The following is a 21,762-nucleotide window of genomic DNA, read 5'->3' on the forward strand; positions in this document are numbered from 1 at the left end:
GACAGGGAGCAATAAGGAGATAAAATCCCTCCCAGGGTGGGTGGGTAAAGACATGGATAATAATCTGTGCTGATGGGAGAAGGTGAGAATTTCCTGGGCTGTGTGAAGGTTCACAAACAGTGCAGAATGTCATCTTCAAAGTGAACAAACAGTGGGAGGGGTGCCTGATTTCTGATAAACCTGACTCAGGGACTGGCATCCCTGCAATCATGAGTAAAATCTGTCACTGGACTGAGCCTTGATCAAAGTGACATCAACACCTTCACTCAGGGCTTCCTGGAACATTCTCTCTCCTGGTGAGAGGCTGGACAGGGTGGGAGAGGGGATTAGATCTGGGATTTTCCAGATACATCTTCCTGCTTCATTGCTGAGAGCTCAGGAAAATCCCACTGTTTCCCACTCACTGAGTGAGATCGTATGGAGTGCTGATACCTGGGAATGACGGGAATGGAGATCACACAATCCCGACAGGGTCTGTCCGTCTCACTGTGACATTGACCCGAACCCAGTCACACAATCTCAAACTCTGGAAATAACACCCTGAGCTTGCTGAGGCTCCTGGTATGATGTGGGTATGCCGGCGTTGGACTGGCGTAAACACAGTAAAAAGTCTGACAACACCAGGTTTTAGTCCAACCTATTTATTTGATAATATTCTCACTAGCTTTCGAGGGGACAGCCTCTTCGTCAGGTGAATGGAGAGTTCTCCATTCACCTGACGAAGAGGCTGTCCCCTCGAAAGCTAGTGAGAATATTATCAAATAAATAGGTTGGACTAAAACCTGGTGTTGTCAGACTTTTTACTGTGCTCCTGGTGTGGACAGTGATTCCAGACGACCCTGAGAGAAAACACAACAATAAATCAGTCCCGTCACTCTGACACTGGGTCACACCCTCAGGACAGACCCTCCCACAGTGCGGGACTCCCTCAGGACACACCCTCCCACAGTGCGGGACTCGCTCAGCACTGACCCTCCCACAGTGCGGCGCTCCCTCAGCACTGACCCTCCCACAGTGCGGGACTCCCTCAGCACTGACCCTCCCACAGTGCGGGACTCCCTCAGGACACACCCTCCCACAGTGCGGGACTCGCTCAGCACTGACCCTCCCACAGTGCGGCGCTCCCTCAGCACTGACCCTCCCACAGTGCGGCGCTCCCTCAGCACTGACCCTCCCACAGTGCGGGACTCCCTCAGCACTGACCCTCCCACAGTGCGGGACTCCCTCAGCACCGACCCTCCCACAGTGCGGGACTCCCTCAGCACTGTCCCTCCCACAGTGCGGGACACCCTCAGCACCGACCCTCCCACAGTGCGGGACTCCCTCAGCACCGACCCTCCCACAGTGCGGGACTCCCTCAGCACTGACCCTCCCACAGTGCGGGACTCCCTCAGCACCGACCGTCCCACAGTGCGGGACTCCCTCAGCACCGACCCTCCCACAGTGCGGAGCTCCCTCAGCACTGACCCTCCCCACAGTGCGGGACTCCCTCAGCACCGACCCTCCCACAGTGCGGGGCTCCCTCAGCACCGACCCTCCCACAGTGCGGGACTCCCTCAGCACCGACCCTCCCACAATGCGAGGCTCCCTCAGCACTGACCCTCCCACAGTGCGGGACTCCCTCAGCACCGACCCTCCCACAGTGCGGGACTCCCTCAGCACTGACCTTCCCACAGTGCGGGACTCCCTCAGCACCGACCCTCCCACAGTGCGACGCTCCCTCAGCACTGACCCTCCGACAGTGCGGGATTCCCTCAGCACTGACCCTCCCACAGTGCGGCGCTCCCTCAGCACTGACCCTCCCACAGTGCGGGACTCCCTCAGCACCGACCCTCCCACAGTGCGGGACTCCCTCAGCACTGACCCTCCCACAGTGCGGGACTCCCTCAGCACCGACCCTCCCACAGTGCGGGACTCCCTCAGCACCGACCCTCCCACAGTGCGGGACTCCCTCAGCAGTCAGCGTACAGATATCTCCCTGATATTCTGCAGCGATGTCTGTCCAGAGATTTATGTCCTGATTGGGCCCATGGAAATCTATCATTGTACAGACATCTTCAAATTGAGAGATAAGATTGGTCAATCTTCGTTAACATTGATTCATCCGATGGTGAATGACATTTTAAGGCTGGAATATATTTCTTGACAGACATTGGGTGGTGAATTGAATAGCCTGCCAATGAAATTGGAGCCTGCGGATAAACCGCTGACAAAACGTTGCTGAGCATGAATCTTGGACTGACTGGTGCAATGTCCACCAAACAGCAGATCAAAATTAAGACAAACACCAATATAAGAAGATTAGGGAGAATGTTGTGAATGCGGCAAAGACCATGCTGCATCAACAAGAGAGTGCTTTACTCTGTATCTAACCCCGTGCTGTACCTGTCCTGGGAGTGTTTGATGGGGACAGTGTAGAGGGAGCTTTACTCTGTATCTAACCCCGTGCTGTACCTGTCCTGGGAGTGTTTGATGGGGACAGTGTAGAGGGAGCTTTACTCTGTATCTAACCCCGTGCTGTACCTGTCCTGGGAGTGTTTGATGGGGACAGTGTAGAGGGAGCTTTACTCTGTATCTAACCCCGTGCTGTACCTGTCCTGGGAGTGTTTGATGGGGGTACAGTATAGAGGGAGCTTTACTCTGTATCTAACCCCGTGCTGTACCTGTCCTGGGAGTGTTTGATGGGGGGACAGTGTAGAGGGAGCTTTACTCTGTATCTAACCCCGTGCTGTACCTGTCCTGGGAGTGTTTGATGGGGACAGTGTAGAGGGAGCTTTACTCTGTATCTAACCCCGTGCTGTACCTGTCCAGGGAGTGTTTGATGGGGGGACAGTGTAGAGGGAGCTTTACTCTGTATCTGACCCCGTGCTGTACCTGTCCTGGGAGTGTTTGATGGGGGGACAGTGTAGAGGGAGCTTTACTCTGTATCTAATGCTGTGCTGTACCTGTCCTGGGAGTGTTTGATGGGGGGGACAGTGTAGAGGGAGCTTTACTCTGTATCTAACCCCGTGCTGTACCTGTCCTGGGAGTGTTTGATGGGGGGGACAGTGTAGAGGGAGCTTTACTCTGTATCTAACGCCGTGCTGTACCTGTCCTGGGAGTGTTTGATGGGGACAGTATCGAGGGAGCTGTATTGTCTCTCACACTGATTTGTGTTTTCCAGAAGCGAGATACAGAGGGTGTCTTGGAGAGAGTGAAGACTCGTCCACGTTCCATTCAGAGTGTCCTGATGGAGAAAGCCATTGCGCTGATGGATGATTTTCAGAAGAATGTGAGAGTGAGCGAGGGGGATCAAACGACAGAAGATGCTGAGTTGGACACGGTGTTGGAGAATGAACTGGAGAGCTTCTGTCAGGATTATCAAACTGTGTTCACATTGGCAGTTGAGGAACTGAAGAGGGGAAATGTGGAAGAGGTTCTGGATGATGATAAGGAACAGGTACATCAGATCAATGTCGTAGTGAGAGACACAGAATCATAGACTCCCGACTGGAGGGACGGTGGCCATTCAGCCCATTGTTTCTGTACTGACCCAAATCCCACCCAGGCCCCAGTCAGAGAAACTCTCACCGTTACTGTGCTGAACCCCTAAACATGAGGGTCAATTTAGAATGGCCAATCCACCTAACGCACTGATCTTTGGAAGGTGGGAGGAAACCGGAGCAGCTGGAGGAAACCCACGCAGACATGGGGAGAATGTGCAAACTCCACTCAGATAGTGACCCAAGCAGGGAATACGAACCCGTGTTCCTGACACTGTGAGACAGCAGTGCGATCCACTGTAACACCATGCCACCCAATGTCACTGTGTCAATGTGACAATGATGTGGGTGTGCTGGCGTTGGACTGGGGTAAACACAGTGAGAAGTCTGACAACTCCAGGTTTTAGTCCAACTGATTTATTTGACAGTAAACTCTCAAGCTTTCGAGGGGACTCCCTCTTCGTCAGGTGAATGGAGAGTTCTGGCCTCAGACGGAGCATATAAAGCACAGACAGTTTACAGATTACTGATTAGAATGTGAATCCTTACACCGAACCTGCTGTTCAAGTCTTAAAGTGGTGACAACGTGAGTGGAAGGAGCACTGATCACAGGTTAAAGAGGTGTGTACTGTCTCCAGACAGCACAGTCAGTGAGGTTTTGCAAACCCAGGCAAGTCACCTGTGATCAGTGCTCCTTCCACTCACATTGTCGCCTCTTTAAGACTTGAACAGCAGGTTCGGTGTAAGGATTCACATTCTAATCAGTAATCTGTAAACTGTCTGTGCTTTATATGCTCCGTCTGAGGCCAGAACTCTCCATTCACCTGACGAAGAGGGAATCCCCTCGAAAGCTTGTGAGTATTATCAAATAAATCGGTTGGACTAAAACCTGGTTTTGTCAGACTTTTTACTCAATTTGACAATGCCAAGGAAGATTTACCCTGTTTCTAACCCCGTGCTGAATCTGTCCTGGGAGTGTTTGAATGGGGATAGTGTATGCGTTAGATACACTGTCCTTTCCCCCACTCTGGGACCGGGTGTCACAGTGCGTTAGATACACTGTCCTTTCCCCCCTCTGGGACTGGGTGTCACGGTGCATTAGATACACTGTCCTTTCCCCTCTCTGGGACCGGGTGTCACAGTGCGTTAGATACACTGTCCTTTCCTCTCTGGGACCGGGTGTCACAGTGCGTTAGATACACTGTCCTTTCCCCCCTCTGGGACTGGGTGTCACGGTGCATTAGATACACTGTCCTTTCCCCTCTCTGGGACCGGGTGTCACAGTGCGTTAGATACACTGTCCTTTCCCCCACTCTGGGACCGGGTGTCACGGTGCATTAGATACACTGTCCTTTCCCCCCTCTGGGACCGGGCATCACAGTGCGTTAGAGACACTGTCCTTTCCCCCACTCTGGGACCGGGTGTCACAGTGCGTTAGATACACTGTCCTTTCCCCCACTCTGGGACCGGGTGTCACAGTGCGTTAGATACACTGTCCTTTCCCCTCTCTGGGACCGGGTGTCACAGTGCGTTAGATACACTGTCCTTTCCCCCCACTCTGGGACCGGGTGTCACAGTGCGTTAGATACACTGTCCTTTCCCCCTCTCTGGGACCGGGTGTAACAGTGCGTTAGATACACTGTCCTTTCCCCCCTCTGGGACCGGGTGTCACAGTGCGTTAGATACACTGTCCTTTCCCCCCACTCTGGGACCGGGTGTCACAGTGCGTTAGATACACTGTCCTTACCTCCACTCTGGGACCGGGTGTCACAGTGCGTTAGAAACACTGTCCTTTCCCCCCCTTCTGGGACCGGGTGTCACAGTACGTTAGATACACTGTCCTTTCCCCCACTCTGGGACCGGGTATCACAGTGCGTTAGATACACTGTCCTTTCCCCGACTCTGGGACCGGGTGTCACAGTGCGTGAGATACAGTGTCCTTTCCCCTCTCTGGGACCGGGTGTCACAGTGCGTTAGATACATTGTCCTTTCCCCCCTCTGGGACCGGGTGTCGCAGTGCGTTAGATACACTGTCCTTTCCCCCCTCTGGGACCAGGTGTCACAGTGCGTTAGATACATTGTCCTTTCCCCCCACTCTGGGACCGGGTGTAACAGTGCATTAGATACACTGTCCTTTCCCCCCTCTGGGACCGGGTGTCACAGTGCGTTAGATACACTGTCCTTTCCCCCTCTCTGGGACCGGGTGTCACAGTGTGTTAGATACACTGTCCTTTCCCCCACTCTGGGACCGGGTGTCACAGTGCGTTAGATACACTGTCCTTTCCCCCACTCTGGGACCGGGTGTCACAGTGCGTTAGATACACTGTCCTTTCCCCCACTCTGGGACCGGGTGTCACAGTGCGTTAGATACACTGTCCTTTCCCCCTCTGGGACCGGGTGTCACAGTGCGTTAGATACATTGTCCTTTCCCCCCACTCTGGGACCGGGTGTAACAGTGCATTAGATACACTGTCCTTCCCCCCACTCTGGGACCAGGTGTCACAGTTAGTTAGATACACTGTCCTTTCCCCCTCTCGGACCGGGTGTCACAGTGCGTTAGATACACTGTCCTTTCCCCCTCTCTGGGACCGGGTGTCACAGTGTGTTAGATACACTGTCCTTTCCCCCACTCTTGGACCGGGTGTCACAGTGCGTTAGATACACTGTCCTTTCCCCCACTCTGGGACCGGGTGTCACAGTGCGTTAGATACACTGTCTTTTCCCCCCCTTTGGGACCGGGTATCACAGTGTGTTCGATACACTGTCCTTTCCCCCTCTCTGGGACTGGGTGTCACAGTGCGTTAGATACACTGTCTTTTCCCCCCCTCTGGGACCGGGTATCACAGTGTGTTCGATACACTGTCCTTTCCCCCTCTCTGGGACTGGGTGTCACAGTGCGTTAGATACACTGTCCTTTCTCCCCTCTGGGACCGGGTGTCACAGTGCGTTAGATACACTGTCTTTTCCCCCCCTCTGGGACCGGGTATCACAGTGTGTTCGACACACTGTCTTTTCCCCCCCTCTGGAACCGGGTATCACAGTGTGTTCGATACACTGTCCTTTCCCCCTCTCTGGGACCGGGTGTCGCAGTTCCTTGGATGCTCTGTTCCAGCCTGTTCTTCGTTGGTGTTTTGCTGTTTTCGTGCCGTCTTTGTCAGTTCGTTCCTGAGGTTTTACTGAAATAACCTCTCTGTTCTGCTTGAAGGAAATGTTCTCAGGCCTTGGTAAAGCCTTGCAGTTGGTGGAGTTTGCTGATGATTCGATTCGTGTCAATAATTCTGCTTTAAGTCACTGCCTTTTAAACAACGATGTGAAGGACCTGCCTGTTTGTCTGATTTCCATTATCGGTGAGGAGAGGAAGGGGAAATCATTCTTACTCAACTATCTCCTTCGCAGACTGAGGAACCTGGTCAGTAAGCTCTGCTCTTTCGTAGGTCTGAGTGTTATATAGAAAAATCACCTTTACTGGCTTGTCAACGCTCACTGTCTTGTCGTTCTATTGGTACATGAATCTTCACAGCCACTTCTGATTTGTTCAAACTCTCCCCCTGATCCAATTCTCATCTTCCTTTATCTCCCAGGATCTTTCATGCCTGGATGTTTCTCCCTTCACTTCCAAACCCTCCCCCTCCCTCTCTCTCTCTCTCTCCACCTTCAGTTTCTCACCCTCCTTCTACCACCATTTCATTTATTATTGTCACGTGTATCGGGATACAGTGAAAAGTATTGTTTCCTCCACGCTATACTAACAAAGCATACCGTTCATAGAGAAGGAAAGGAGAGGGTGCAGAATGTAGTGTTACAGTCACAGCGAGGGTGTAGAGAAAGATCAGCTTAATGCGAGGTCGGTCCATTCAAAAGTCTGACAGCAGCAGGGAAGAAGCTGTTCTTGAGTCGGTCGGTACGGGACCTCAGACTTTTGTATCTTTTTCCCCGACGGAAGAAGGTGGAAGAGAGAATGTCCGGGGTGTGTGTGGGGGGGGTCCTTAATTATCCCGGCTGCTTTTCCCCGAGGCAGCGGGAAGTGTAGACGGAGTCGATGGATGGGAGGCTGGTTTGTGTGATGGGATTGGGGCTACATTCACCACCCTTTTGTAGTTCCTTGTGGTCTTGGGCAGAGCAGGATCCCAGACCGAGCTGTGATACATCCGGAAAGGATGCTTTCTATGGGGCATCTGTAAAAGTTGGTGAGAGTTGTAGCGGACATGCCAAATTTCCTTAGCCTCCTGAGAAAGTAGAGGCATTGGTGGGGCTTTCTTAACTATAGTGTCAGCGTGGAGGGACCAGGACAGGTTGTTGGTGATCTGGACACCTAAAAATGTGAAGTTCACGGCCATTTCTACCTCGTCCCCATTGAGGGAAACAGGAGCATGTCTTGCACTCCACTTCCTGAAGTCGATGTGGAAAAATTCCATCTCCTCTCCCTCCCTGTCTGTCTCCCACCAGTTCCAATTCCCCAACTTTTCCCTCCCTCCATCTCCAATCTCTCACCGGTTGTTTCATTCCATCTTCAATCCTTTATCCTCTCTCCCTCCAGTTCCACCAGTTCTCTCTCCGTCTCTCTCTCTCCATCTTCAATCCTTTATCCTCTCTCCCTCCAGGTCCACCAGTTCTCTCTCTGTCTCTCTCTCTCTCTCCATCTTCAATCCTTTATCCTCTCTCCCTCCAGGTCCACCAGTTCTCTCTCCGTCTCTCTCTCTCTCTCCATCTTCAATCCTTTATCCTCTCTCCCTCCAGTTCCACCAGTTCTCTCTCTCTCTCTCTCTCTCCACCTTCAATTCCTCACTGTCTCTCCCTCACCACCTCAAAACTTCCAATCTCTCACTCCCTCTCCAACCCCTCGATCTTTCTGCCCCTCCCTCTCCAACCCCTCGATCTTTCTGCCCCTCCCTCTCCAACCCCTCGATCTTTCTGCCCCTCCCTCTCCGACCCCTCAATCTTTCAGCCCCTCCCTCCCCGACCCCTCGATCTTTCTGCCCCTCCCTCTCCAACCCCTCGATCTTTCTGCCCCTCCCTCTCCAACCACTCAATCCTTCTGCCCCCCCTCTCCAACCCCTCGATCTTTCCGTCCCTCCCTCTCCGATCCCTCGATTTTTCTGTCCCTCCCTCTCCGGCCCCTCGATCTTTCTGTCCCTCCCTCTCCAACCCCTCGATCTTTCTGCCCCTCCCTCTCTGACCCCTCGATCTTTCTGCCCCTCCCTCTCCGACCCCTCAATCTTTCAGCCCCTCCCTCCCCGACCCCTCGATCTTTCTGCCCCTCCCTCTCCAACCCCTCGATCTTTCTGCCCCTCCCTCTCCGACCCCTCGATCTTTCTGCCCCCCCTCTCCGACCCCTCGATCTTTCTGCCCCTCCCTCTCCAACCCCTCGATCTTTCTGCCCCTCCCTCTCCAACCCCTCGATCTTTCTGCCCCTCCCTCTCCGACCCCTCGATCTTTCTGCCCCTCCCTCTCCGACCCCTCGATCTTTCTGCCCCTCCCTCTCCGACCCCTCGATCTTTCTGCCCCTCCCTATCTGACCCCTCGATCTTTCTGCCCCTCCCTCTCCGACCCCTCGATCTTTCTGTCCCTCCTTCTCTGACCCCTCGATCTTTCTGCCCCTCCCTCTCCGACCCCTCGATCTTTCTGCCCCTCCCTCTCCGACCCCTCGATCTTTCTGCCCCTCCCTCTCTGACCCCTCGATCTTTCTGTCCCTCCCTCTCCGACCCCTCGATCTTTCTGCCCCTCCCTCTCTGACCCCTCGATCTTTCTGCCCCTCCTTCTCTGACCCCTCGATCTTTCTGTCCCTCCCTATCTGACCCCTCGATCTTTCTGCCCCTCCCTCTCCGACCCCTCGATCTTTCTGTCCCTCCTTCTCTGACCCCTCGATCTTTCTGTCCCTCCCTCTCCGACCCCTCGATCTTTCTGTCCCTCCTTCTCCGACCCCTCGATCTTTCTGCCCCTCCCTCTCCGACCCCTCGATCTTTCTGCCCCTCCCTCTCCGACCCCTCGATCTTTCTGCCCCTCCCTCTCCGACCCCTCGATCTTTCTGCCCCTCCCTCTCCGACCCCTCGATCTTTCTGCCCCTCCCTCTCCGACCCCTCGATCTTTCTGCCCCTCCCTCTCTGACCCCTCGATCTTTCTGCCCCTCCCTCTCTGACCCCTCGATCTTTCTGCCCCTCCCTCTCCGACCCCTCGATCTTTCTGCCCCTCCCTCTCCGGCCCCTCGATCTTTCTGCCCCTCCCTCTCTGACCCCTCGATCTTTCTGCCCCTCCCTCTCCGGCCCCTCGATCTTTCTGCCCCTCCCTCTCTGACCCCTCGATCTTTCTGCCCCTCCTTCTCTGACCCCTCGATCTTTCTGCCCCTCCCTCTCCGACCCCTCGATCTTTCTGTCCCTCCCTCTCTGACCCCTCGATCTTTCTGCCCCTCCTTCTCTGACCCCTCGATCTTTCTGCCCCTCCCTCTCCGACCCCTCGATCTTTCTGCCCCTCCCTCTCCGACCCCTCGATCTTTCTGTCCCTCCCTCTCTGACCCCTCGATCTTTCTGCCCCTCCCTCTCTGACCCCTCGATCTTTCTGTCCCTCCCTCTCTGACCCCTCGATCTTTCTGCCCCTCCCTCTCCGACCCCTCGATCTTTCTGCCCCTCCCTCTCTGACCCCTCGATCTTTCTGCCCCTCCCTCTCTGACCCCTCGATCTTTCTGTCCCTCCCTCTCTGACCCCTCGATCTTTCTGCCCCTCCTTCTCTGACCCCTCGATCTTTCTGCCCCTCCCTCTCCGACCCCTCGATCTTTCTGTCCCTCCCTCTCTGACCCCTCGATCTTTCTGCCCCTCCTTCTCTGACCCCTCGATCTTTCTGCCCCTCCTTCTCTGACCCCTCGATTTTTCTGCCCCTCCTTCTCCGGCCCCTCGATCTTTCTGCCCCTCCTTCTCCGACCCCTCGATCTTTCTGCCCCTCCTTCTCTGACCCCTCGATCTTTCTGCCCCTCCTTCTCTGACCCCTCGATCTTTCTGCCCCTCCCTCTCTGACCCCTCGATCTTTCTGCCCCTCCCTCTCTGACCCCTCGATCTTTCTGCCCCTCCCTCTCTGGCCCCTCGATCTTTCTGCCCCTCCCTCTCCGGCCCCTCAGTTCCTCTAGATTTCTCTCTCTTTTCCTCTCTGTCTGAATCCTTGGTCTTGCTCATCCTTCTCCAAACCCTTGTTTTTCCCATTCTTCCTTCTGCAATCCATTAAAGTCTGTCTCCCTCTCCAACTTTCTTTTGGTTGTTTCCTGAATTGTTTTCATGGAATATTGGTGTTGTTGGTGTTATCCCAGCTTACTCCTAAACAAATCCGATTCCGGAAGATACCGTTGATGCCAATATGTTTAGTTTTGTGGTACATCGGTAAAACTGAGTTAACAAATTACAGTCAGACCATAAGGGACAGTGGATCAAAGCAAGATAAATCCCAAAGGAAACTACAATTAAAATTACAGGTAAAGTTCCCCCCCCCGACCCAAGTGCCCAAATCAAGCTGGCAGACACCACAAGCTCCCTGTCTGAGGGCACTGCCATGACTGTAGCTGCAGCAGAGAGACAAAGAGTTATGTCAGACAACCCCCACACTCTCCCAATTTACACACTTAACAATTAAACTAAATTTAACAAACGAACAGAGAAATCAAAGAAGCATGCTGCATCAAACAAAACAATTCACCAAGAAAATGTAAAATATGAAACCAAAATGTGGCCAGTGGTGCCAGCTGGAGATGGAAGGCCTTGATGTTGCCAGCAGACAGCTGTTCAGGGACATCCAGATGTGAATATAACTGGGGAGAGGAGCAGTCACACTGCAAACCCCCTCACTATTCCTACTTATGGCGTAGAAATACACATCACCTCTTCAACAATGTCATTGACATTGATATCATTAAAAAGATATTGACATCAGTTTGTGTTCGAGCAGAGGCACACATCACCCTGACCTCATTACAGCCTTGTAAACATGGACAAAAGAGCTGAACTCAGGGCATTGGGGAGATCGTACCTGGAGCATTGGGTCCAGTTTCAGTCTCCTTACTCCAGTAGGGATAGACTCGCATTGGAGGCCATTCAGAGAAGATTCACTGGGGATGAAGTGGGTTGCAGAATGGATTGGTCTAATGAGGAAAAGGTTGAGGAAATTCAGACCCTCACCCATTTGAGTTTAGAAGAACAAGAGGTGATCTCATTGAAACATATCTGATTGTGAGGGGTACTGGGGAACTCGACAGGGTGGATGCTGAGAGAATCGCCTTGTCAGGTAAATGTTGAATCTACAACTGGGGGGGGGGACCTCCCATTGAAGTCATTAATCTGTGGAATTCCACCCGTCCCCCTCCCACCCCACATACACATACACAGAGTAGTGGGGGCTGGGCTGGTTGATCATATAGAGTCATAGAGATTTACAGCAGGGAAACAGACCCTTCAGACCAACTTGTCCATGCCACCCTTTTCTTGTTTCAAACCCTGAAGCTAATCCCAAATGCCCGCATTTGCCCCATATCCCTCCATACCCATCGTACCCATGTAACTGTCTGAACACTTGTCAAAACACAAAATTGTCCCCGCCTCTACTACTGCCTCTGGCAGCTTGTTCCAGACACTCACCACCCTCTGGGTGAACAAAATTGTCCCTCTGGACCCTTCTGTATCTCTCCCCTCTCACCTTAAACCTCTGCCCTCTAGTTTTAGACCCCCCTACCTTTGGGGAAAAGATATTGACTATCTCACTGATCTGTGCCCCTCATTATTTTATAGACCTCTATAAGATCACCCCTCTACGCTCCAGAGAAAAAAGTCCCAGTCTATCCAGCCTCTCCTTATAACTCAATCCATCAAGGCCAAGTTGGACAGATTTCTGATTGATGTGGGGGTGGAAGGTTACTGGGGTGCACGGGAGTGGGGGTGGTGGTGGGTGGGGAGTAGGGGATGGACAGTAAAAGTTACAGTCAAATCAGCCATATTTTTCGGATGAGTGGCAGGAATCGAGAGGCCGAATAGTCTCCTCTAGCTCATTTTTACTGAGAGTTAAATTCTTATCAATTTGTACAATGATGACTCTGACTGATACTGTCAGGGACAAATGTATCTGTGGCAGGTTGGGTGAGGGTAAGGTCAAGTATGTTATTCGCTCTTGCTGTTTCCCAGGTCACCGACTGCAGTCCCAGTCTAGCAGCGATGTCCTTTCAGATCCTGCCAGCTCAGTCTGTGATGGTGCTGTTCTGAGCCACTCTTGGTCATGGACATTAAAGTCCCCCAGCAGAATACATTCTGCACCCTTGTCACCCTCAGTGCTTCCTTCAAGTGGTGTTCAGCTTTCAGGAGAACTAATTGATGAGCTGAGGAGGGATGGTATTTGTTCAGCAGTTGAAGATATCCTTGCCCATGTTTGACCTGATGCCATGAAGCTTCATGGGGTTTGGGGTTAATCATTGAGGATTCCCAGGATACCACAGTGCTGCGAACTTTGCTGGTTCTGTCCTTCCGATGGGACAGGATAGACTCAGGAAAGGTGATGGTGGTGTCAGGGGAATTTTTTGCAGTCTACGATTCTCAGAGGATGACAATGTCAGGTTTTTTTTAACAAGTCTGTGCACCGCTCATAGAATCCTAAAATCCCGACAATGCAGAATGAGGTACAGTGAGTGAGCATTGCTGCATCCAGGTTCAGTTCCATCTTTGGACCACTGTCTGTGCGGAGTCTGCATGTTCTCCTCTTGTCTGCATGTGTTTCCTCTGGGTGCTCCAGACACATCCAAAGATGTGTAGGTTAGAGTGGATTGGCCGTGCTAAATTGTCCCTTAGTGTCCAAAGATGTGTAGGTTAGGGTGGATTAGCCATGCTAAATTGTCCCTTAGTGTCCAAAGATGTGTAGGTTAGGGTGGATTAGCCATGCTAAATTGTCCCTTAGTGTCCAAAGATGTGTAGGTTAGGGTGGATTGGCCATGCTAAATTGCCCCTTAGTGTCCAAAGATGTGTAGGTTAGGGTGGATTGGCCATGCTAAATTGTCCCTTAGTGTCCAAAGATGTGTAGGTTAGGGTGGATTGGCCATGCTAAATTGCCCCTTAGTGTCCAAAGATGTGTAGGTTAGGGTGGATTGGCCGTGCTAAATTGTCCCTTAGTGTCCAAAGATGTGTAGGTTAGGGTGGATTGGCCATGCTAAATTGTCCCTTAGTGTCCAAAGATGTGTAGGTTAGGGTGGATTGGCCATGCTAAATTGTCCCTTAGTGTCCCAAAGATGTGTAGGTTAGGGGGGATTGGCCATGCTAAATTGTCCCTTAGTGTCCAAAGATGTGTAGGTTAGGGGGGATTGGCCATGCTAAATTGTCCCTTAGTGTCCAAAGATGTGTAGGTTAGGGGGGATTGGCCATGCTAAATTGTCCCTTAGTGTCCAAAGATGTGTAGGTTAGGGGGGATTGGCCGTGCTAAATTGTCCCCTTAGTGTCCAAAGATGTGTAGGTTAGGGTGGATTGGCCGTGCTAAATTGCCCCTTAGTGTCCAAAGATGTGTAGGTTAGGGTGGATTGGCCATGCTAAATTGTCCCTTAGTGTCCAAAGATGTGTAGGTTAGGGTGGATTGGCCGTGCTAAATTGTCCCCTTAGTGTCCAAAGATGTGTAGGTTAGGGTGGATTGGCCGTGCTAAATTGTCCCTTAGTGTCCAAAGATGTGTAGGTTAGGGGGGATTGGCCATGCTAAATTGTCCCTTAGTGTCCAAAGATGTGTAGGTTAGGGGGGATTGGCCATGCTAAATTGTCCCTTAGTGTCCAAAGATGTGTAGGTTAGGGGGGATTGGCCATGCTAAATTGTCCCTTAGTGTCCAAAGATGTGTAGGTTAGGGTGGATTGGCCGTGCTAAATTGTCCCTTAGTGTCCAAAGATGTGTAGGTTAGGGTGGATTGGCCATGCTAAATTGTCCCTTAGTGTCCAAAGATGTGTAGGTTAGGGTGGATTGGCCATGCTAAATTGTCCCTTAGTGTCCAAAGATGTGTAGGTTAGGGTGGATTGGCCGTGCTAAATTGTCCCTTAGTGTCCAAAGATGTGTAGGTTAGGGTGGATTGGCCATGCTAAATTGTCCCCTTAGTGTCCAAAGATGTGTAGGTTAGGGTGGATTGGCCATGCTAAATTGTCCCTTAGTGTCCAAAGATGTGTAGGTTAGGGGGGATTGGCCGTGCTAAATTGTCCCTTAGTGTCCAAAGATGTGTAGGTTAGGGTGGATTGGCTGTGCTAAATTGCCCCTTAGTGTCCAAAGATGTGTAGGTTAGGGTGGATTGGCCGTGCTAAATTGTCCCTTAGTGTCCAAAGATGTGTAGGTTAGGGGGGATTGGCCGTGCTAAATTGTCCCCTTAGTGTCCAAAGATGTGTAGGTTAGGGGGGATTGGCCGTGCTAAATTGTCCCTTGATGTGAGAGCAATGAGCTGAGTAAACAAATAGGATTATGTGCGAGGGTGGGATAGTGGTCGGAGCAGATGCGATGGGCTGAATGGACTCCTTCTACACTGCAGGGATTCAATAATTCTATGATATTAGTAGGGACCTTGGGGTCACAATTCCAAAATCACAAAGTTGCTGTTGCATCATGTCTACACCTCACTGAAGGAGCTGCCAATCAAATTGGGAGGGAGACCTTGCACTTGTCTCCCGAAACTAACCTCAAACACTCTGATGCATCCCCAAGCTGAGATGGTCAGTCTTGGCGATATTCTGCTACTTGGGAGGGAGGACAGATTCCTGGGAAGACTGCTGTGGACATTGTGCCTATGTGAATCTCCTGTCCAATTCCCTCAGGATTGCAGAGACCAGGATTGGATGGGAGCAAAAGGCGAAGATCTGCAAGGATTCAAATGCAGGCCTGGAACAGACAGTACAACCCAGGGTGTTTTCATCTGGAACAAACCTTTCCTGATGGACACAGAGCAGGGGAAGGTAGGTGAGAGCTCGATTCCCACTCTCTCTAACACTCTCTCACTCTGTACCTTTCCTGATGGACACAGAGCAGGGGAAGGTAGGTGAGAGCTCGATTCCCACTCTCTCTAACACTCTCTCACTCTGTACCTTTCCTGATGGACACAGAGCAGGGGAAGGTCGGTGAGAGCTCGATTCCCACTCTCTCTAACACTCTCTCACTCTGTACCTTTCCTGATGGACACAGAGCAGGGGAAGGTCGGTGAGAGCTCGATTCCCTCTCTCTGTGCAACACTCTCTCACTGTGTACCTTTCCTGATGGACACAGAGCAGGGGAAGGTCGGTGAGAGCTCGATTCCCTCTCTCTGTGTAACACCCTCTCACTCTGTACCTTTCCTGATGGACACAGAGCAGGGGAAGGTAGGTGAGAGCTCGATTCCCTCTCTCTGTAACACTCTCTCACTCTGTACCTTTCCTGATGGACACAGAGCAGGGGAAGGTAGGTGAGAGCTCGATTCCCTTTCTCTCTGTAACACTCTCTCACTCTGTACCTTTCCTGATGGACACAGAGCAGGGGAAGGTAGGTGAGAGCTCGATTCCCACTCTCTCTGTAACACTCTCTCACTCTGTACCTTTCCTGATGGACACAGAGCAGGGGAAGGTAGGTGAGAACTTGATTCCCTCTCTCTGTGTAACACTTTCTCACTCTGTACCTTTCCTGACGGACACAGAGCAGGGGTAGGTAGGTGAGAACTTGATTCCCTCTCTCTGTGTAACACTCTCTCACTCTGTACCTTTCCTGATGGACACAGAGCAGGGGAAGGTAGGTGAGAGCTCGATTCCCTCTCTCTGTAACACTCTCTCACTCTGTACCTTTCCTGATGGACACAGAGCAGGGGAAGGTAGGTGAGAGCTCGATTCCCTCTCTCTGTAACACTCTCTCACTCTGTACCTTTCCTGATGGACACAGAGCAGGGGAAGGTAGGTGAGAGCTCGATTCCCTCTGTCTGTAACACTCTCTCACTCTGTACCTTTCCTGATGGACACAGAGCAGGGGAAGGTAAGTGAGAGCTCGATTCCCTCTCTCTGTAACACTCTCTCACTCTGTACCTTTCCTGATGGACACAGAGCAGGGGAAGGTAGGTGAGAGCTCGATTCCCTCTCTCTGTGTAACACTCTCTCACTCTGTACCTTTCCTGATGGACACAGAGCAGGGGTAGGTAGGTGAGAGCTCGATTCCCTCTCTCTGTGTAACACTCTCTCACTCTGTACATTTCCTGATGGACACAGAGCAGGGGAAGGTAGGTGAGAGCTCGATTCCCTCTCTCTGTAACACTCTCTCACTCTGTACCTTTCCTGATGGACACAGAGCAGGGGAAGGCAGGTGAGAGCTCGATTCCCTCTCTCTGTAACACTCTCTCACTCTGTACCTTTCCTGATGGACACAGAGCAGGGGAAGGTAGGTGAGAGCTCGATTCCCTCTGTCTGTGTAACACTCTCTCACTCTGTACCTTTCCTGATGGACACAGAGCAGGGGAAGGTAGGTGAGAGCTCGATTCCCTCTCTCTGTGTAACACTCTCTCACTCTGTACATTTCCTGATGGACACAGAGCAGGGGAAGGTAGGTGAGAGCTCGATTCCCTCTCTCTGTAACACTCTCTCACTCTGTACCTTTCCTGATGGACACAGAGCAGGGGAAGGCAGGTGAGAGCTCGATTCCCTCTCTCTGTAACACTCTCTCACTCTGTACCTTTCCTGATGGACACAGAGCAGGGGAAGGTAGGTGAGAGCTCGATTCCCTCTCTCTGTGTAACACTGTCTCACTCTGTACCTTTCCTGATGGACACAGAGCAGGGGAAGGTAGGTGAGAGCTCGATTCCCTCTCTCTGTGTAACACTCTCTCACTCTGTACCTTTCCTGATGGACACAGAGCAGGGGAAGGTAGGTGAGAACTCGATTCCCTCTCTCTGTAACACTCTCTCACTCTGTACCTTTCCTGATGGACACAGAGCAGGGGAAGGTGGGTGAGAGCTCGATTCCCTCTCTCTGTGTAACACTCTCTCACTCTGTACCTTTCCTGATGGACACAGAGCAGGGGAAGGTAGGTGAGACCTCGATTCCCTCTCCCTCAGTAACACTCTCTCACTCTGTACCTTTCCTGATGGACACAGAGCAGGGGAAGGTAGGTGAGAGCTCGATTCCCTCCCTCTGTAACACTCTCTCACTCTGTACCTTTCCTGATGGACACAGAGCAGGGGAAGGTAGGTGAGAGCTCGATTCCCTCTCTCTGTGTAACACTCTCTCACTCTGTACCTTTCCTGATGGACACAGAGCAGGGGAAGGTAGGTGAGAGCTCGATTCCTTCTCTCTGTGTAACACTCTCTCACTCTGTACCTTTCCTGATGGACACAGAGCAGGGGAAGGTAGGTGAGACCTCGATTCCCTCTCCCTCAGTAACACTCTCTCACTCTATACCTTTCCTGATGGACACAGAGCAGGGGAAGGTAGGTGAGAACTCGATTCCCTCCCTCTGTAACACTCTCTCACTCTGTACCTTTCCTGATGGACACAGAGCAGGGGAAGGTAGGTGAGAGCTCGATTCCCTCTCTCTGTGTAACACTCTCTCACTCTGTACCTTTCCTGATGGACACAGAGCAGGGGAAGGTAGGTGAGAGCTCGATTCCCTCTCTCTGTGTAACACTCTCTCACTCTGTACCTTTCCTGATGGACACAGAGCAGGGGAAGGTAGGTGAGAGCTCGATTCCCTCTCTCTGTGTAACACTCTCTCACTCTGTACCTTTCCTGATGGACACAGAGCAGGGGAAGGTAGGTGAGAGCTCGATTCCCTCTCTCTGTAACACTCTCTCACTCTGTACCTTTCCTGATGGACACAGAGCAGGGGAAGGTAGGTGAGAGCTCGATTCCCTCTCTCTGTGTAACACTCTCTCACTCTGTACCTTTCCTGATGGACACAGAGCAGGGGAAGGTAGGTGAGAGCTCGATTCCCTCTCTCTCTGTGTAACACTCTCTCACTCTGTACCTTTCCTGATGGACACAGAGCAGGGGAAGGTAGGTGAGAGCTCGATTCCCTCTCTCTCTGTGTAACATTCTCTCACTCTGTACCTTTCCTGATGGACACAGAGCAGGGGAAGGTAGGTGAGACCTCGATTCCCTCTCTCTGTAACACTCTCTCACTCTGTACCTTTCCTGATGGACACAGAGCAGGGGAAGGTAGGTGAGAGCTCGATTCCCTCTCTCTGTAACACTCTCTCACTCTGTACCTTTCCTGATGGACACAGAGCAGGGGAAGGTAGGTGAGAGCTCGATTCCCTCTCTCACTGTGTAACACTCTCTCACTCTGTACCTTTCCTGATGGACACAGAGCAGGGGAAGGTAGGTGAGAGCTCGATTCCCTCTCTCTGTGTAACACTCTCTCACTCTGTACCTTTCCTGATGGACACAGAGCAGGGGAAGGTAGGTGAGACCTCGATTCCCTCTCTCTGCGTAACACTCTCTCACTCTGTACCTTTCCTGATGGACACAGAGCAGGGGAAGGTAGGTGAGAGCTCGATTCCCTCTCCCTCAGTAACACTCTCTCACTCTGTACCTTTCCTGATGGACACAGAGCAGGGGAAGGTAGGTGAGAGCTCGATTCCCTCTCTCTGTGTAACACTCTCTCACTCTGTACCTTTCCTGATGGACACAGAGCAGGGGAAGGTAGGTGAGAGCTCGATTCCCTCTCTCTGTGTAACACTCTCTCACTCTGTACCTTTCCTGATGGACACAGAGCAGGGGAAGGTTGGTGAGAGCTCTATTCCCTCTCTCTGTGTAACACTCTCTCACTCTGTACCTTTCCTGATGGACACAGAGCAGGGGAAGGTAGGTGAGAGCTCGATTCCCTCTCTCTGTAACACTCTCTCACTCTGTACCTTTCCTGATGGACACAGAGCAGGGGAAGGTAGGTGAGAGCTCGATTCCCTCTCTCTGTGTAACACTCTCTCACTATATACCTTTCCTGATGGACACAGAGCAGGGGAAGGTAGGTGAGAGCTCGATTCCCTCTCTCTGTAACACTCTCTCACTCTGTACCTTTCCTGATGGACACAGAGCAGGGGAAGGTAGGTGAGAGCGCGATTCCCTCTCTCTGTAACACTCTCTCACTCTGTACCTTTCCTGATGGACACAGAGCAGGGGAAGGTAGGTGCGAACTCGATTCCCTCTCTCTGTAACACTCTCTCACTCTGTACCTTTCCTGATGGACACAGAGCAGGGGAAGGTAGGTGAGAGCTCGATTCCCTCTCTCTGTAACACTCTCTCACTCTGTACATTTCCTGATGGACACAGAGCAGGGGAAGGTAGGTGAGAGCTCGATTCCCTCTCTCTGTAACACTCTCTCACTCTGTACCTTTCCTGATGGACACAGAGCAGGGGAAGGTAGGTGAGAGCTCGATTCCCTCTCTCTGTGTAACACTCTCTCACTCTGTACCTTTCCTGATGGACACAGAGCAGGGGAAGGTAGGTGAGAGCTCGATTCCCTCTCTCTGTGTAACACTCTCTCACTCTGTACCTTTCCTGATGGACACAGAGCAGGGGAAGGTAGGTGAGAGCTCGATTCCCGCTCTCTGTGTAACACTCTCTCACTCTGTACCTTTCCTGATGGACACAGAGCAGGGGAAGGTAGGTGAGAGCTCGATTCCCTCTCTCTGTGTAACACTCTCTCACTCTGTACCTTTCCTGATGGACACAGAGCAGGGGAAGGTAGGTGAGAGCTCGATTCCCTCTCTCTGTGTAACACTCTCTCACTGTGTGCTTTCCAGATGGACACAGAGCAGGGGAAGGTAGGTGAGAGCTCGATTCCCTCTCTCTGTGTAACACTCTCTCACTGTGTGCTTTCCAGATGGACACAGAGCAGCGGAAGGTAGGTGAGAGCTCGATTCCCTCTCTCTGTGTAACACTCTCTCACTCTGTACCTTTCCTGATGGACACAGAGCAGGGGAAGGTAGGTGAGAGGTCGATTCCCTCTCTCTCTAACACTCTCTCACTCTGTACATTTCCTGATAGACACAGAGCAGGGGAAGGTAGGTGAGAGCTCGATTCCCTCTCGCTGTAACACACTCTCACTCTGTACCTTTCCTGATGGACACAGAGCAGGGGAAGGTAGGTGAGAGCTCGATTCCCTCTCTGTGTAACACTCTCTCACTCTGTACCTTTCCTGATGGACACAGAGCAGGGGAAGGTACGTGAGAGCTCGATTCCCTCTCTCTTTAACACTCTCTCATTCTCTCCCTTTCCTGATGGACACAGAGCAGGGGAAGGTAGGTGAGAGCTCGATTCCCTCTCTCTCTAACACTCTCTCACTCTGTACCTTTCCTGAGAGACACAGAGCAGGGGAAGGTCGGTGAGAGCTTGATTCCCTCTCTCTGTAACACTCTCTCACTCTGTACCTTTCCTGATGGACACAGAGCAGGGGAAGGTCGGTGAGAGCTCGATTCCCTCTCTCTGTAACACTCTCTCACTCTGTACCTTTCCTGATGGACACAGAGCAGGAGAAGGTAGGTGAGAGCTCGATTCCCTCTCTCTGTAACACTCTCTCACTTTGTACCTTTCCTGATGAACACAGGGCAGGGGAAGGTAGGTGAGAGCTCAATTCCCTCTCTCTGTGTAACACTCTCTCACTCTGTACCTTTCCTGGACGCTGCTAATCTCAGTTTCTAATCTGGGTGCTGCTAATCTCAGTTTCTAATCTGGGTGCTGCTAATCTCAGTTTCTAATCTGGGTGCTGCTAATCTCAGTTTCTAATCTGGGTGCTGCTAATCTCAGTTTCTAATCTGGGCGCTGCTAATCTCAGTTTCTAATCTGGGCGCTGCTAATCTCAGTTTCTAATCTGGGCGCTGCTAATCTCAGTTTCTAATCTGGGCGCTGCTAGTCTTGTTCATGATCTACAAGTTATAAGATTTCCTTTTAGTCAATCGTGGAATGTGGGTGTTGCTGGCTGGCCAGCATTAGTGGTGGTGAGTTGCTTGCTTGAAATGCTGCAGTCAACATGCTGTGGGTTGACTGTGCTGAGAGGGTGGGAATTCCAGAATTTTGACCCAGCGACTGGGAAGGAATGGTGACGATAAATCATGGTGACTAGCTTGGAGGGGAACTTGCAGGTGGTGGTATTCCCATGTATCTGCTGCTCTTGTCCTTTTTAGATGGATGTGGTTATGGGTTGAAAGGTGCTATTTAAGAATCTTTGAATTTCTGCAGTGTATCTTGTAGATAGTACACACTGTTACCACAGAGCACGATGATGAAGGGAGTGGAGGTGGTGCCAATCTAATGGGCTGCTTTGTCCAGATGATTTAAAGTTTAAGCTTATTTATTCATGTCTC

At 51.8% G+C, this 21,762-nt stretch overlaps 1 protein-coding gene across 1 annotated transcript in view; it reads left to right on the forward strand.

The window, feature by feature from the left end:
• Positions 1-3,163: 3,163 nt before the first annotated feature.
• The window catches only part of LOC145339442 (RING finger protein 112-like), a gene marked incomplete at its 5' end in the record, with an annotated part of 45,613 nt that continues 27,014 nt past the window's right edge, over positions 3,164-21,762 (forward strand). The window contains 3 exons of the mRNA XM_080183912.1: positions 3,164-3,439; positions 6,688-6,891; positions 15,269-15,406. Coding sequence (XP_080040038.1) covers positions 3,164-3,439; positions 6,688-6,891; positions 15,269-15,406 — 618 coding nt within the window. The remainder of the gene's footprint in view (positions 3,440-6,687; positions 6,892-15,268; positions 15,407-21,762) is intronic.

The sequence above is a fragment of the Carcharhinus amblyrhynchos genome, unplaced genomic scaffold (genome assembly GCF_965287045.1).
Source record: "Carcharhinus amblyrhynchos unplaced genomic scaffold, sCarAmb.v2.hapA scaffold_466, whole genome shotgun sequence".
Classification (NCBI taxonomy): Eukaryota; Metazoa; Chordata; class Chondrichthyes; order Carcharhiniformes; family Carcharhinidae; genus Carcharhinus; species Carcharhinus amblyrhynchos.